The following is a 17,883-nucleotide window of genomic DNA, read 5'->3' as shown; positions in this document are numbered from 1 at the left end:
TGGCGTACTTCCAGCTCCTGCAGCTTAGCCATCTCTGGAGAAGCACCCTTGTGGTCTGTGGGGGAGACCACTCCTTGCCAGACTCAGCTCTCTCTTCTGCCCACCCAAGACCTTCAATCCTTTCATGGAAGCTTGAAATATAAAAGTCACTAGGCCCCTGGAGACTTGTCGGCAGGGGACAGAGTCCAGATCTGTGCCCGGACCCCAAGGCAATCCAGTCCCCATGTTCAGGTCCTTCCCCATGTTGGCACCCACCTAGCTGCTGCTTCCTGGACTGCTTTGGGCGGGGTGAGGACCCACAGCTTGGAAGAGGCCGCTTGAGGCCTGGAAAAAAGAAAGAGTAAGGAGTGAGGTTTGGGGACTGAGGAGGTACCCAGTACCTTTGGGGAGCTCCATTTCACAAACAGGCAGCAGGCAGGCAAGCGTATCCATGCCCAGGGACTGAGTGAAGGCAGTTCAGGGATAAGGGCCAGAAGGGACCTGGGACCAGGACAGTTTTGATGTGTTGGAGGGTTGGAATGATGGGGCAGATGCTTTCTGTCAAAGCCTGATGTTACTGCCATGCACACCTGCAATTAAAAAGTCCATACATCTATAGAAATAAAGGTTCTAAACCCACTGTGAACATCATACTCAATGGGGAAAGATCGAAAGCTTTTCCTCTAAGATCAGAAACAAGACAAGGCTATCCACTTACGCCACTTCTACTCAATACAATACTGGAAATACTAGCCAGAGCAATTAGGCAAGAGAAAGAAATAAAAGGCATCCACATTGGAATGGAAATAAAACTGCCTGTTAGCAGATGAAAGGATCTTACATGTAGAAAACCCTAAAGACTCCTCACAAGGAAAGTTTTTAGAACTAATAAATGAATTCAGCAAAGTGGCAGAAGACAACATGCAAAAAAACAGTTGCATTTCTATACACAAACAATAAACAATCTGAAAAGGAAATGATAAAAACAATTACATTTACAATAATAGCACTGAAAAGAATAAAATACTTAGTAATTAACAAGGAGGTGAAAGATTTGTAAAATAGAAACGGCAAAACATTACTTAAAGAAATTTAAAAAGACACAAATAAATGGAAACACATCCCATGTTCATGGATTGGAAGACTCAATATTGTTAAAATGTCAATGCCACCCAATGTGATCCACAGATTCCCTGCAGATACAATCCTTATCACAATCCCAATGACTTCTTTATTTTTTGCAAAAATAGAAAAAGTCATCCTAAAATTCATATAAAATCCCAAGGGACCCAGAGAGCCAAAACACTCTTGAAAAAAGAACAAAGCTGGAGGATTCACACTTCCTGATCTAAAAACTTACTACAAAGCTACAGTAATCAAAACAATATGTATTAGCATAAAAAAGGCAGTTATAGACCAATGGAATAGAGAGCCCAGGAAGAAACTTTTGCATGTAAATGTCTTTTTTTTTTTTTTTAATTTTTTTTTTAATTTTTATTTTATTTATTCATTTTAGAGAGGAGAGAGAGACAGAGAGAGAGAGAGAGAGACAGGGGGGAGGAGCTGGAAGCATCAACTCCCATATGTGCCTTGACCAGGCAAGCCCAGGGTTTTGAACCGGCGACCTCAGCATTTCCAGGTCGACGCTTTATCCACTGTGCCACCACAGGTCAGGCCTGCATGTAAATGTCTTTTGACAAGGTGCCAAGACCATTCCATGGGAAAAGGACAGTCTTTTCAATAAATGGTGCTGGGATAACTGGATATCCACTTACAAAAGAATAAATTTGAATCTTTACGTAATACCGCACATTAAAAGTAACTCAAAATGAACCAAAGACCTAAATGTAATACCTAAAACTCTTAGACAAAAACAGGACAAAAACTTCACTACATTGGATTTGGCAACAATTTCTTATGTAAGACTCTAAAGGCACAGAAAACTAATGAAAATATAGACAAATGGGATTTTATAAAAATTTTTAAATTTTGTGCATCAAAGACACTATTAGAGTAAAAAGGCAACCCGCAGAATGGGAGAAAGTATTTGATAAACATATATGTCTGATAAGGGGTTGATATGTAGAATATATAGAGAACTCCTAAAACTCAACAACAACAAACAACCGAAACAAGCTGACTAAAAAAATGGGCCAAGGATGTGAACAGACACTTCCCCAAAGAAGGTACACAAATGGCCAATAAGCACATGAAAAGAGGTTCATCATAACCAATCAGTAGGGAGATGCAAATCAAAACTATAATGAGATGCCACCTCACACCCATTAGGATGGTTACTATAAAAAATAAAAACCGGAAAATAATAAATATTGACAAAAATGTGGAGAAATTGGAGACTTTGTGCACTGCTATAGAAATGTAAAATAAAATGTGCAGCCACTATGGAAAGCGGTGTGGAGTTGTCTCTAAAAATTAAAAATGGTCTGACCAGGCAGTGGCGCAGTGGATAGAGCATTGGGCTGGGATGCAGAAGACCCGGGTTCGAGACCCCGAGGTCGCCAGCTTGAGTGCGGGCTCATCTGGTTTGAGGAAAAGCCCACCAGCTTGAACCCAAGGTCGCTGGCTCCAGCAAGGGGTTACTCGGTCTGCTGAAGGCCCACGGTCAAGGCACATATGAGAAAGCAGTCAATGAACAACTAAGGTGTTGCAATGCGCAATGAAAAACTAATGATTGATGCTTCTCATATCTCTCCGTTCCTGTCTGTCTGTCCCTGTCTATTCCTCTCTCTGACTCACCCTCTGTCTCTGTAAAAAATAAATAAATAAACAAAAAAATTAAAAAAAAATTAAAAATGGAACTAGCATAAGACCCTGAATTCTAGATATATACACAACATCACTGAAAGCAAGGTCTTGAAGAAGTATTTGTTCACCCATGTTTATAGCAGCACTATTCGCAATAGTTAAAACATGGACGCAGACTGTGTCCATCGGTGGATAAATGAGTAAGTGAAATGTGGTATATCCACACAATGGGATATTAGCTTTAAGAAGGAAGAAAACTCCGACACATTCTAGAATCTTGAGTACATCATGCTGAGTGAAATAAGCCAGTCACAAAATGATTCCACCTCTACGAGGTCCTTAGAGTAGTCAAAATCATAAAGACAGAAAGTAAGTCGTGATTCCCAGGGGCCGGGGAGGGATGGACTGGGAGTTACGGTTTGACGGGTAGAGTTTCAGTTTGACTGGATGAAGAGAGTTATGGAGATGGGTGGTGGTGAGGGTTGCACAATAATGAGTGTATTTAATACAACTGAGCTGTGCACGGAACAATGGTTAAGATGGTAAATTTTATGACCACAATAGAAAGAAGAATGAAGAATGAATAAAAAGAAGAATGAAGAATGAATAAAAAGAAGAATGAAGAATGCATAAAAAGAAGAATTCTGAGAATGGGGTGTGGCCCATGGATCACTGAGGGAGTCACCACTAATCGTTGACTCCTCTGTGTTCCGAGCAGAGAATCAGTCAGAGGCTCCCGTGTGTAGACAACAGGACACGGTTCTGTCAGGCCCAAGGCGCCTGAATGGTGAGGGGCCTGAGCCAGCACGTTGTAGCGTCAGGACCTGCGGCTTGGGGACAGAGAAGTGAGAACAGGCTTCCCCCAGTGAAACCAAAGATCTCTCCCAGGAGGCTCCAGGTTAGACCCCTGCAACAGGCCAAAGCCTGGAGGGGCACAGAGGAGAGAAGGTGGGGCTGAGAGCCAGGTGAGGGGCAAGGAACATGCGCAAATGGATGGGGGGAGGGGGTCAGCCTCCCCTAGGTTTGATGTGGGGACTGAGCATGCTCCCACCCCTCCTGCTCCCAGTCCCCAGGCCTCACCGTGTTGGAGCTGAGGTTCGAGTGGGCTTTCCTCACCAATGTCCAAAGGGCTGGGAAACCCTGAGGAAGAGAGAACAGAATACACCATGGGGATGTGGCGGGTGCCCTGGGGCCAGCCTGGTCCCTGCCCTCTGGCTGAGGGCTCATCTGAAGGGTGGGTCCCCGGCAAGGGAGAAGCAGGTTACACTCAGTGATCTGTGGAGGGCACAACCGATGGTCAGCCATGAGGCAGTGGGGGGCAGAAATGTGTGTGTATATGTAGGTGTGTGCATGGACTATGTGTGTGCATGCACGTGTTTATACAGGCATGCACACATGTGCATGTGTTTGTACATGTGTGCCCATGCATATACACACATGTGTGCCCATGGTGAACCCTCTGCATTTCCTGCACGCTGCCTGTGGTAGAGTTGTGGAATGAGTTCTCACTGTTTCTCCATGGTGCTATGTAAACAGAAGGTGCCCAGGAATGCCCACTGACCCGAACAGACTCAATCTCCCTCCCATCAGTAGAGGTCAGAGGGCTCTCCCTGTGACTGCTTCTGGCCACGTGGCAAGAAGGAGCCACTTGGGGACTATGGGCTACTTGGAATTTCCTGGCTGGAAGGAGTCACCCCACCCTTTCCTTGTATCCTGCCTCCTGGGGCAACGGGGGTGGTACAAGGTAGAAGGAGTCTTCCAGGTCCCCAGCTGACGTGGTAGCATTAGGAAACGTGCTCTGGGACATGTCTAGACACATGGACTTTTTGGCTGGGCCACGCCGTCTCTGAGCGGCCTGGGTGCACCCAGCCGCCCGCACCCCGTGCGCACGCGCTCACCGTCGCCATGCTGGCCCCACGTGCTCAGCAGCAGCACCTCCAGCTCCAGGGGCACCTCCAGCTCCATGCACACACAGTGGATGAATGCCCGCCAGGTGGCCGGCCCTTGGGTGTGCAGCTTCCGGAGCTGTAGGAGGACCCTCTGTGTGGGGTCTGCGGCCTCGTTCCCGGAGCCCAGGTCCGCGTTGGGGAGGAAGAACTTCACCTTGGCACTCAGCCATTCTGGGTCATTGCTGAGCTGCCTCACAAGCCAAACCCACTGGTTCCTGGTGCCCAGCTGGACGCTAATGGAGTCCATGAGGAGCTGGCCCTGCGGGGACAGGGTAGGCAGGTAAGCTGGGGGACAGATGAGCTGGGGGGACAGATAAGCTGAGGGGCAAGTGGGCTGGGAGGGACAGGCGAGCTGGGGGAGAGGTGGAATGTAATCCCAGATAATGCAAGCTCTCCTCTCTAAGCAAATGCTCCCCTTCTAAACGGGAGCTCTCCAGCACCCTGCTGGCAGGAGTGCCAATATAAGGCGAGGGCACTGACGTGGCAGAAGCCTAAAAGGTTTGCAGCCCCTTTGACTCAACACCTCCATTTCCTGCACTCTAGCCTGAGGAAACAATCATGGACGTACACAAAAACTTTCATTACAAAGCTGTGCACTCAGGAATACTTGCAATAGTTAAAAATTGGAAGCAACCTCAATGCCCAACAAGCGGGGATTAGGTAACTCATTGGCTGTTTGTCATACAGTGGAATATGCTACAATATTTCCAAATGTACTTTTTGGTACTATTTCCTTAATAACAGTGGCAAACATTCAGAAAGCACTTCCTATGTGTTAGGCACGGTCAGTACTTTACGGGTTTCATCTGATCCTCAGAACTCCAAAGACCCACACTTCTAACTCTGAAAAGGTTGAGAGGCCCACCAGGAGCCAACCTGATCGACTCCCAGAGGCTGGGGCGAGGGCAATGTGCCTGGACTCCAGCAGAATCCTACTGGGCACATTTGCACTGACCCCCACCCCACCACCCGCCAGTCATCCATCCCCACCCAGACTAATAACAATAACCCCTCACGCAGCCACAGGACTTTAGAATTCATGAAACCTGCTCACATCCATGGGGGTGGTGGGTAGGCAGACAATCATCATCCCTACAGAACCGATAGAAATAGACTTCTCACAAAAATTAGGGGATATTTTATCGCTTACTAGTCATTTTGAAATATCCCCTAACTTTTGTGAGCAGTACACAAAGGCAAATGAAAGGTAATGGATGTGCCCAAGGTCATGCTACAAATCCATGGCAAAGCCAGGCTTGGAACCGAGATTTCTCCATCACAGCCAGTCAGTCGCCAAGGCCTTGGAGCCCTAGACGGCACCAGACAAGAGCCACGTCCCTGAACTTTGTGTGATGTTGGTAACAGGACATGATCATGGCCTAAGGCTGTGGTGTGTCCAAAGTCCAATGCTGCCCAGAAAGAAAGAAGCCATCCAGGGCAGCAGGAGGCCAGGAGGCAAGAGGAGTACCTTAGATGCTATAATTTGGGGGGCTCTTTCTCCTCAAATTTCCCCTCCAGCCAGTCTAACACAATGCCTTTGCTTTCACCATTGGTGCTCTATTTCCTTGGGGTAAGACATCAAGCTCTTTAAAGAGAACCATCCAGGGAGAAAAAGCTCGTTGCCTCCTGATTGGTCATTGAGACTTCTGTGGGAAATCGCCTTGGAGGTGGGATTATAGTAGAAAGATCTTTGGCCCCAGAGTTGGGAGACTAGCCTTCTTGCCCTAGCACTATAATTAATCCTCAAATAATCTCGTTCTCCTCTTTCTAGGCCCTTCGTAGGATTGCATTTCCTTGCTCCCAGTAAGTCAGAAATGGCCACGAAACTAGCTTCAGCTAATGAAATATGCTGAAGAAGGACCTGAGTCACGTCTGTGCAGAAGTTTTAAGAGCCAATGTGTGACTCACGCTCTCTCTCCCTCTGCTGCAGGGACCAGCAGTAATCCAGGTCTGGGCTGTTGCCTTAGGTGAGGTCCAGGTAAGAGGGCAGTATGGAAGAGGTCCCAGTAGGTTAACAGTAGACAAGAAGGAGAAGCAGAAAATAAACTTTTGTTCTCCTTAAGACACTGGGACTTTGAGGCTCTTTGTTACTCAGCACAAACAAGCCTATTGTGATACACTCACAATATGACCATCAGCAAGTCTCTTCCCTATCTGGGTCTCAGTTATAGCATCTCTGAAATGGGTAGAGTAGGTGCTATCTCAGGCCCTTGCTGGATTTTCTGTGTCTGATTTTCACCCTCATGCTGAATGGTGGCTAAGGTTTGTTGTGTTGGGGACAGCCCAGTGGGGTCAGTCTGAGAAGGGAGCAGTCTTGGTAGTGGGCAGGGGAGTGAAGGAATGAACGGCAGGAACAGAGAGGAGACAGAGGGAGAAGATCACCTACTTGGCTTCCTGGCTCATCATAGATGTCCTAAGGTATCTGCAGAGAGGGTCTCAGGGGTGCCTGAGCTGGACTTGCTGGTTGGTTCCATAGGGCAGGCCCCTAGGAGAGAGACAGGGTACTCTCCTCAGTATTCCCCAATCCACGAGGAATGCTGTAGAGCAGGGGTTGGGAACCTTTTTGGCTGAGAAAGCCATGAACGCCACATATTTTAAAATGTAATTCCACGAAAGCCATACAACGACCCATGTACTTCACTCATTATCCAATAAAAATTCGGTATTGTCCCGGAGGACAGCTGTGATTGGCTCCAGCCACCTGCAACCATGAACATGAGCGATAGGAAATGAATGGATTGTAATACACGAGAATGTTTTATATTTTTAACATTATTATTATTTTTTATTAAAGATTTGTCTGGGAGCCAGATGCAGCCATCAAAAGAGCCACATCTGGCTCGTGAGCCATAGGTTCCCGACCCCTGCTGTAGAGGCACCAGCCCTCCCCCCGCCTCCAGAGACACCTCTGAGGACGTTGGACCCAGAGGCAGTCCCCTCTCCTTTATGCACCAATCCTGTTCTTCCCTACCCCAGCTCTTCTTGTCCCTGCACTGGGCACTGCTCACCCTCCCTGGGGTCACATCCTGCCACACCTGGCCCAGAGGAGGTCCCTCTACCTTAACCAGCTCAGTGACTTGGGCCATCACAATATGCCCTTCAAATATGGCTGATTTATTACAGCGCATTTATCGGGAGGAAAATGGAACAACCCTTCCGGCAGTTCCTAATAAAACTCCAGAAGGATGAGGATCTGCAAGCTCTTTTTTATTACATTAGGAAGTAGCTTTTAAACAATTGAGAGTCAATACTCTTTTTCTTTTTTTTTTTTAATAATTTTATTTTTTTAATAGGGTGACATCAATAAATCAGGATACATATATTCAAAGATAACAAGTCCAGGTTATTTTATCGTTCAATTATGTTGCATACCCATCACCCAAAGTCAGATTGTCCTCTGTCACCTTCTATCTAGTTTTCTTTGTGCCCCTCCCCCTCCCCCTTTCCCTCTCCCTCTCCCCCCTCCCCCCGTAACCACCACACTCTTATCAATGTCTCTTAGCTTCACTTTTATGTCCCAACTACATATGGAATAATGCATTTCCTGGTTTTTTCTGATTTACTTATTTCACTTTGTATAATGTTATCAAGATTACACCATTTTGCTGTAAATGATCCGATGTCATCATTTCTTATGGCTGAGTAGTAAAACCCAGAGGCACGGACCAGCGCCTCACCCGGAGTACAGTAAGTAAATCAACGATCTGGCGCAACTGCATCTGGACTCCACTTCCGGATGTTGCCCAACCACTCGGGATGGACAAGAAAGAAAGATGACTAAAATGTACATGGAAGGAAAAGAAAGACCGAAGACCAGGATGTGCACTGATTGTGTATCTGTGAAGTATGAGGGAGGTCACTACAAAGTTTCAGAACTTTAGATAAATCCACATAAATAGGACACATTCTACTATAACAGAGATCAACACGGCAGTTAGAAATGAGAAAAAAACAATGGCACTATTAAAGAGCTACTAGGGGTACTAATGACATTTCTTTAAACAAAATTGTCAGATTCTAACAGAAGAAATGAAGAGAGGCATGAGCAAACTGAGATACAGCCTTGCTCGCCTCTCCAGCACAGGAGATCCACAAGGCCCACCCCAGAGACCCAACCCTCCACCCAGCCTCCGGGGACCCTACGCTCTCCGCTCCTGGTGGGTCTGCCCTTCCGAGGTCTGGGTAGAATCTGGGACAGACTGAGTTGTGTGGCTCTGGAGGAGGGCCCCCCCCACCTTACCCTAACCTGACCAGTATCCCCACTTCTCCCAATTCCCAGTGGCCCTGCCCTGCCGAGGTCAGGTTCCCGGCAGACTCTGGGACAGACTGAGTAGTGTGGCTCTAGCATGGGAGAAGACCAGTGCAGAGCCATCCCTCCATATGGCCAAACCTTAATCTGTTTTATTTATTTATTTATTTATTTTTAATTTTGTTTTTAATTTATTCATTTTAAAAAGGGGGGGGGAGAGAGAGAGAGAGAGGAGAGCGAAGAGGGGAGGAGCAGGAAGTTTCAACTCCCATATGTGCCTTGACCAGGCAAGCACAGGGTTTCGAACCAGCGATCTCAGCATTTCCAGGTCAACGTTTTATCCACTGCGCCACCACAGGTCAGGCAATCTATTTTATTTATTTATTTAATAGAATTATTGGGGTGACACTAGTTAACATAATTATACAGGTTCTAGCCCGACCAGGCAGTGGCGCAGTGGATAGAGCATCAGCCTAGGATGCTGAGGACCCAGCTTCGAAACCCTGAGGTCACTTGCTTGAGCAAAGGCTCACCAACTTGAGCACAAAGATCACTGGCTTGAGCAACAGGTCACTTGAGCTGCTAGAGGCCCCACCTCTGGTCAAGGCACATATGACAAAGCAATCAATGAACTACTAAGATGCCACAACAAAGAATTGATGCTTCTCTTCTCTTGCCCTTCCTGTCTGTCCATCCCTCTATTTCTCTTGCTTTAAAAAAATATATACAGGTTCCAAATCTTAATCTAATTTAGCCTGATGAACTCTGCTGGTCTCATTCTAACGACTCCCTGAGACCCCACTCCATCTCAAAGGTGGGCGAGCCCCCAGCAGGTGGCAGCTAGACGTGGTGTACTCTGGGTTATTTGCTGAGTGGTCTGAGCCCCAGCACTGGCACCGAGTTTGAACCTGTATCAATCTGGTGACCACCACCCCTCCCTACCTGGTGACTCACTGAGAACTTATCTCCTGCAACGTGAGCGCCTCATTCAGTGACTGAGCCCACAGGCAGCTGGCAGGCGGACACAGGTGGAGGCGGGTCTCTGGGCACCTCGGACTTTTGCTGACCTACCCTCGATCCGGTGCTGGTAAATGCCAGTCTTGGTGCACGGCTTGGTCCTTCCCCCACACACCAAGGCCCGGCAGGGGCAGACACAGACACAAAATGTGGAGCGCTTTGTAGCTCCAAACAGGCTGCCCAGGGCCAATCACCGGCGGCGTCAGACATCGGCTTGAACCCGAGCCCTCTCCAAGAGGCCCAGAACCGACACACCCATTGGCCAGCTGCAGACAACATCAGAGAAGGGTCCAGTTATCCTGACAAGCAGCACAGCCAGGGAAGATCTCAGCAGCTGCCAGACCCTGCTGAGGCGAATTCCGCTCTGCGTGGTCCACACCTGAGGACTTCTCCAGTGTCCCTTAGGGGGCCATTCCACCTCAGGGTGTAGAAGCTGAATCACAACTTAGGTCAAGATGTAATCTTTAGCCTGACCATTACTCATCTGCTGTCTCGGGGTTGCTGATTGTCCGAGGTGGGGGGAGGGAAAGGCTAGGTCTTTGAGGGAGAGAGAGAGAGCGAGTTGTTTTTACAGCTAGAATTTAAAACTAACTCTAATCAAAATCATGAGGACCCTCAGTTTCAGTAGATCTACACAACGGGATATTTCTCAGCAAGAGAGGTGAATCACAAAAACCTTATGCTCAGTGGGAAAAAAAAAAGGCTCCAATGTATTCTAGTAAGTAAACTCAAATTTAAAAGCTGTGGCACGTATTTGTTTGAAACGTGTGTGCATGTGTGTGTGTGTGTGTGTGTGCATGTGTGTCCGCCCTTTACATAGAGACTAACCATGGGGCTACACGAGAAAATGGTGACAGAATTGTCTGGGGAGGGGGCCTGGGGAACACAGGCAAAGGAAAGCCCTTTACACCGCACTCTTGGACCATTTTGTAGCATTTGAACTTTTTAGCAGGCATGTTTTAATTAAAAATAAAAAAACCCATAAGAACATTTACACTAAAAACTAGAATAGGCCCTGGCCGGTTGGCTCAGCGGTTGAGCGTCGGCCTAGCGTGCGGAGGACCCGGGTTCGATTCCCGGCCAAGGCACACAGGAGAAGCGCACATTTGCTTCTCCACCCCTCCGCCGCGCCTTCCTCTCTGTCTCTCTCTTCCCCTCCCGCAGCCAAGGCTCCATTGGAGCAAAGATGGCCCGGGCGCTGGGGATGGCTCTGTGGCCTCTGCCCCAGGCGCTGGAGTGGCTCTGGTCGCAACATGGCGACGCCCAGGATGGGCAGAGCATCGCCCCCTGGTGGGCAGAGCATCGCCCCTGGTGGGCGTGCCGGGTGAATCCCGGTCGGGCGCATGCGGGAGTCTGTCTGACTGTCTCTTCCTGTTTCCAGCTTCAGAAAAAAAAAAAAAAAAAAAAAAAAAACTAGAATAGACATTTCCCCAATGTGTAAGGAAGAGAAACACAGGTGATGAGTAAGGACAAGAAACTACCGGAGCTGCTCACAGAAGTGGAAGTTCCCCGCATCACATGAACAATGAACCAAACGGCCTGAGGAAGGGAACAGATGTGGGTAAGTATGACTGACAGAGGCTGAAAGTCCCGATTAAAAAGTAACTCATCCATCTGGAAGGACACAATGTATTCTACTTTTTAATGCTTTTATGTGGGCCACAGGGACAAAACTACATTTTCCCTGGAACTGAGGTTTAACAAGTCAAACCGATAACGTAATGAATATTTGCTAAATACCAGGCATGTCCCTGCAGATCTTATCTACTTGAGTTATCAGAATGACTCCTCCCGGATGCCTCATGTGGAGGTGAAGATTTCTAAGCCCTACCCTGAGCACCTGGTGTCCCCTCCCAAACTAGGGGAGCTGCTGCCACCACCCTTCCCATTTCCGTGAAGGGCGGCCTCGTGGCTCCTTGAGTGTAGACCAAAGATGGCTGCCTCTGTCCAAGCGTATCACAGAATCTCACTTCCTTTACGGCTACTGCCTAGACTTGACGCCATCATGTCTCACCTGGATTCTTGCACCAGGAGAGTCCCTTCTTCTGCCCACGCCCGGCACCCTCTGCGGAGGCTCAGATCATCAAGTTAAAACGTGGCCCATGTCCCATGCCTTTGCCGCTCGGAAACTTCTCTTCTCACCTTGCATGAGAGCCCAAGATTTTCTCCACTCTAGCAAGTCCTTTGAACAGTGTTTGTTTTTTTAATCAAATGAGACTTACTGACAGATTTCTCCTATTGTGATAGTTCTTTTCCACCAATATTTTAGTTAACTTTTGACAATTGATGGACGAGTTACTGAGAAAGTTGCTCATTTCTCAAGAATATTCTAAATTTTATAGAACACAGTTGTATATAAGATCGTCTTGTACTTCCAAGTCGCCTCATGTCTTCACACTTAACGTAGTTTATTTTACTTCATCTTTTTCTCCTTATCAGACTTGCCAGCGGTTGGTATCTCATGTTTAGAAACAAACTTCTGTTTTTACTGACCCATTCTGTAGACTTCTCCTTTTCCTAGTTTAATCATTTTGGTTTTTCTCTTATTTCTTTCCCCCAATTTACTGAGACTGTTCTTCTTTAAACTTATGCCCTTTATTGTTTAGGTCCTCCCTAGTCTTTTCCTTTTAAAACTTGATAAGATAAAAACTATTGGTCATTTTTCCATAAATGTATATCAGGTTTATATCAATTTTATATTATATACGGTCTACCGGAAAGTTCTGTCCATTTTTGGAATAAAACAAAATACAAATTTTTCTTACCGTCAATAAACTTTATTAAATAATATAATTGAGGCCCTGGCCGGTTGGCTCAGTGGTAGAGCGTCGGCCTGGTGTGCGGGAGTCCCGGGTTCGATTCCCTGCCAGGGCACACAGGAGAAGCACCCATCTGCTTCTCCACCCCTCCCCCTCTCTTTCCTCTCTGTCTCTCTCTTCTCCTCCCACAGCCAGGGCTCCATTGGAGCAAAGTTGGCCCGGGAGCTAAGGATGGCTCTGTGGCCTCTGCCTCAAGTGCTGGAATGGCTCTGGTTGCAACAGAGCAACGCCCCAGAAGGGCAGAGCATCACCCCTTGGTGGGCAGAGCATCGCCCCTTGGTGGGCAGAGCATCGCCCCCTGGTGGGCGTGGTGGGTGGATCCCGGTCAGGCACACGTGGGAGTATGTCTGACTGCCTCCCCGTTTCCAACTTCAGAAAAATATACACACACACAAAAATAATAATATAATTGCCATTATTATTAATGATTTCCTGCCAGCGTGAGGGCAATTTGTATATCCCATTTTTGAAAAATGTTTTATCTTTTTTTTTTTTTTTTTAATATTTATTTATTTATTTATTTCAGAGAAAGCGGGAGAATCAGAGAGAGGAATAGATAGGGACAGACAGACAGACAGGAACGAAGAGAGATAAGAAGCATCAATCATCAGTTTTTCATTGCGACACCTTAGTTGTTCATTAATTGCTTTCTCATATGTGCCATGACCACGGGCCTTCAGCAGACTGAGTAACCCCTTGCTGGAGTCAGCGACCTTGGATCCAAGCTGGTGAGCTTTTTGCTCACACCAGATGAGCCCGCGCTCAAGCTGGCGACCTCGGGGTCTCGAACCTGGGTCCTTCCGCATCCCAGTCCAACGCTCTATCCACTGCGCCACCGCCTGGTCAGGCTGTTTTATCTTTTGATGCGAAAAATTGAACCAGTGCTTGTTTGATATCTTCTTCATTTTTGAATTTTTTGCCCTTCAAAAAATTTTGTAAGGACCAAAACAAGTGATAGTTGGAGGGTGCTAAGTCCGGGGAATATGGTGGATGCGACAGAATTTCCCCGCCTAATTCTTCAATTTTTTGACGAGTCCCCAAAGCAGCATGTGGCCTGGCATTATCATGATGCAGTATGATGTTCTTCCTATTGAACATCGCCGACCTCTTTTCTTGGACTGCTGTCTTTAAATTATCCAGTTGCTGACAATACTTCTCCGAATTGAGCTTTTTGTTCGGTTTTAAAAGCTCATAATGTATTAGTCCTCGAATATCCCACCATATTCACAACATTCTCTTATTCAGAGTCAAATTTGGTTTAGAGGTGGAAGGGCTAGGTTTTCCGGGTTCACAATATGCCCTTTTCCTTACGATGTTTTCGTAGGTAATCCACTTTTCATCCCAGTTATCATCTGGTTCAAGAAGGGCTTGATTTTGTTCCGAGCAAGCAGAGATGTGCATATGACGACTCAATCATCCAAATTCTTCTGACTTAATTCATGTGGCACCCATCTTGAATATTTCCACACCAATCCTATCTTCCAAATATGGTCTGAAATGGTTTGCTGAGCTGAATTAAGCCTTTCTGCCATCTCCAATGTTGTCAGAAAAGGATCTTGCTCCAACATGGTCTTAACAACATCGTCATCCATCAAAGATGGTCGCCCAGAACGTGGCTTATCAGAAAGGTTGCAATCACCTGTTTCGAATTTTTTGAACCATCTTCTGCATGTCCTATCAGAAACTGTACCTTCACCAAACACTTTCAATAAATTTCTACATGCTTCTGTAGCATTTCTTCCTTGTTGAAATTCGTATCAAATACAGTGGCGTAAATGAACTTTATCAGTAGCTATGGGTACACTATGGCTTCACACATAAGACTAATGTAAATCAACTCTGTTTTAGTTAATTTGCTACGTCAGTATGTGTACATTAAGTGATAAAAATAGGCACACATGCGCCAAATAAACATGTGCTTACATGTCGAAACTTGTTGTGATAGAAACGGACAGAACTTTCCAGTAGACCAGAACTTATCAGTAGATGATAGTTATAGTTGAACTGAGTCATTTAAAAGGGGGTAAGTGGATTTTTAAACCTTTGTCATTTTTTTGTTTTGTTGTGCTATACAAAGAATAAATTCTACACAATTTCTGCTTTGGAATATGATAAGATTTTTCTTTTTCTTTTTCTTTTTTTGCTTGGTATATACAGTAATAAGTTTTAAAATATTCCATGGAACATTTAAAAACATATTCTTTTTCAATACAGATGGATTTCTGTCTCACAAATTATACTACAATAAAGTCTAGACAGGGCCAAATTTAAAAGTCTAGACAAGTGAAACCTTGCAAGTACTATCATAGTATAGATCGTCACTTTACAATGATTCATAAAGCCGTATGTTTAATTGTTTGCATTGTTTCTGTGTTATGCTTCACAACTGAAAAGTTAAAAATTTTTAAGTGCTTCTTGACCTGTGGTGGCACAGTAGATAGAGCATTTTACCTGGAATGCCGAGGTCACCCGTTTGAAACCCTGTGTTTGTCCGGGCAAGGCACCTAGGACAAGCAAGCAATGAACAACTCAAGTGAAGCAACTATGAGTTGATGCTTCTTGTTTCTACAACCTCCTCTTATAAAATCAATAAATAAAAATCTTTAAAAAAATTTTTTTTACATGCTGGAATAAAACATGTGAAAAAGTTTAAAAACTAATTTCAGAGTAGAGAGGGCTTACCCAAGCATGACAAAAAAACTCAGAAATCATAAAAGAAAAATTGTAGGAAACCGCCCATATATAAATTAGAATTTTTGTACTGCCAAAGACCACCACAAATACAGTGAAAAGACCCATGACAAACTGGAAAAAAAAATCTGCTAGTCATGTCACAAAGACATAAGGTTTTAACATATGAGGACTTACTCCAAATCAATAAAGAAAAAAAAAACACATCACAACAACCTGACAGGGAAGTGGGCAGAGAACACAGACAGTTCACCAAACAGGAAATACAGGGACTTTTAAATACTGTATGGGAAAAGTGTTCAACCTCCCACGAGAGGAAATATATGGTAAAACTCAAAAAGGTATACCACTTGCCTGACCGGGCGGTGGCGCAGTGGATAGAGCGTCAGACTGGGATGCGGAAAGATCCAGGTTCGAGACCCCGAGGTCGCCAGCTTGAGCGAGGGCTCATCTGGTTTGAGCAAAAAGCTCACCAGCTTGAGCCCAAGGTCGCTGGCTCGAACAAGGGGTTACTCAGTCTGCTGAAGGCCTGTGGTCATGGCACATATGAGAAAGCAATCAATGAACAAGTAAGGTGTTGCAACGTGCAACGAAAAACTAATGATTGATGCTTCTCATCTCTCCGTCCCTGTCTCTGACTCTCTCTCTGTCTCTGTAAAATAAATAAATAAATGTTATACCACTTTCCTTTTTCTAGATTGGCTAGGATATCCCAGTGTTGGCAAGGCTGTGAATTAACAGACTCCTTGAGGCATTCTGTGGAAGTATAAACAGGTACAACCTCTGCCTACCAACATTCCAGATGCCACATAACCACACCTAGCAATTCCATACCCAGGTGTTTAGCCTACAGGTCTATTCATAATGTGCAAAATCACGTGCACTCAGGCACAGGCGTCCGGTAATGGGCAAAAGCAGGTTGACAGTTGGGAGTGACATTCTTCTGAGTTAGCAAAGCTATTGCAATAACCGTGACCTGCCTGTCCTTTTCCATACCAACAACGGTCAACGTACTTTTGCCCACCCCTGTATTCAACATGGCCTCGGTTAACCAAGACAAAGACTGGGAAAAACCTAACAGGCTGTCCAAGAGGAGCCGCTTCAATCATGGCACGTTTGTACAATGAACTGCTGCGGAGCCGCTGAAAAGCAAGAGGCAGAACGGAGCGGAAGGACATCGGAACAGTGTCCGGGATACATTATCGTTTTTTAATTTGTTTGTTTTTTTAAAGAGCAAGGGCAGAACAGGGTATAGAGCAGTGGTTCTCAACCTTTCTAATGCCGTGACCCCGCAATACAGTTCCTCATGTTGCGGTGACCCCAAACCAAAAAATAATTTTGGTGGCTACTTCATAACTGTAATTTTGCTACAGTTATGATTCCGAATGTAAACACCTGATATGCATTATGTATTTTCCGATGGCTTTAGGTGACCCGACCCACAGGTTGAGAACCGCTGGTATAGAGCAAGCTACATTTGTGTAAGACAAAAATAAATGTGTACGTTTCTCAATACATGACTATTTCTGAGTAAAACACATTAAAGTAATTGCCCCCAGGGAGGCGAAGCTTTAGAATTTCTTATTGTCTGCATGTATTACCTGATCAAAAGTAATTTGTAAAAATTGCATAGATCTATGATCTTGACTTGACTGGCTGTCACTCAAGTCTCCTGCGTTCATGTTTATGTGGCTTGGGGTACCCATCAAGGAATGAGAGAGGCATCTTGTTAGGGGCTTCTACCCCTTCTCTACCCTTGGCTAGTGGTTTTTTTATTTGCATATGAATTTGGAGGTTCCTGGGACTCAAATGTATACATTTTTAGAGAAAACAAGAGTGCAGAGCTGCTGCTAGCCGAACGAAGAAAATAAAACCTAATACACTCTCAAGCCATCATATTTGCATTTCAGCACAGGGTCTCCTGGCCTTCAGTCCAAAGTGCTGTTGTGACCTACAGGAATCACTGGTGCACCCCTGGGTGATGAAAAACGGGCTCTGAGGGAGGCAGGGACATGCCCTGGGCCACACAGCCACACAGCCAACGCCCCGAGGGAACCCAGGAGTGCAGATTGGCAGTCCGGTGGTCCAGCCACTCCAAGTCCAGACTGCTAGGGGGAAGAGGGCCGGGGGCGGGACCAGAGGCCTCGCTGGGGTGCTGGTCTTACCAGGGGCTCCGCATGGGGGCTTCACTCCCCCCTGGCCTCAATCTGACAGCAGATGACCCCTTCCATCGCCCTCATCACTGTGCTCTGGGGGACCCCTTCCTGCCACCCTAGAAGTACTGGCTGGCATCAAGGTTAGAGGAAGGAGCCGAGAACTCAGGCCAGTTCCCTCCATGCAGCCCCAACGCCTTTGCCCTAGCTGTTCCCTTCGTCTGGTGGGCCCGCACCTCCAGTCCACACACTTGCACATG

The 17,883-nt window shown here is 46.1% G+C and overlaps 1 protein-coding gene across 3 annotated transcripts in view; it reads right to left on the bottom strand.

The window, feature by feature from the left end:
- NLRC5 (NLR family CARD domain containing 5) overlaps positions 1–17,883 on the bottom strand; it is a 90,992-nt gene that overhangs the window by 53,047 nt on the left and 20,062 nt on the right. For all 3 annotated transcript variants that reach the window (XR_010727042.1, XM_066242566.1, XM_066242567.1), the window contains exons 2-5: positions 7,081–7,179; positions 4,644–4,953; positions 3,826–3,885; positions 256–324 (exon numbers count right to left, since the gene is read on the bottom strand). Coding sequence is in view for 2 of the 3 variants with exons in the window: in XM_066242566.1 (XP_066098663.1) it covers positions 256–324; positions 3,826–3,885; positions 4,644–4,941 (427 nt within the window). In the remaining variant the exon portion in view is untranslated. The remainder of the gene's footprint in view (positions 1–255; positions 325–3,825; positions 3,886–4,643; positions 4,954–7,080; positions 7,180–17,883) is intronic.

Source organism: Saccopteryx bilineata, chromosome 9 (genome assembly GCF_036850765.1).
Source record: "Saccopteryx bilineata isolate mSacBil1 chromosome 9, mSacBil1_pri_phased_curated, whole genome shotgun sequence".
NCBI lineage: Eukaryota > Metazoa > Chordata > Mammalia > Chiroptera > Emballonuridae > Saccopteryx > Saccopteryx bilineata.
The sequence above is the reverse complement of the archived record's forward strand: the minus strand, read 5'-3'. Positions and strand labels throughout refer to the sequence as shown.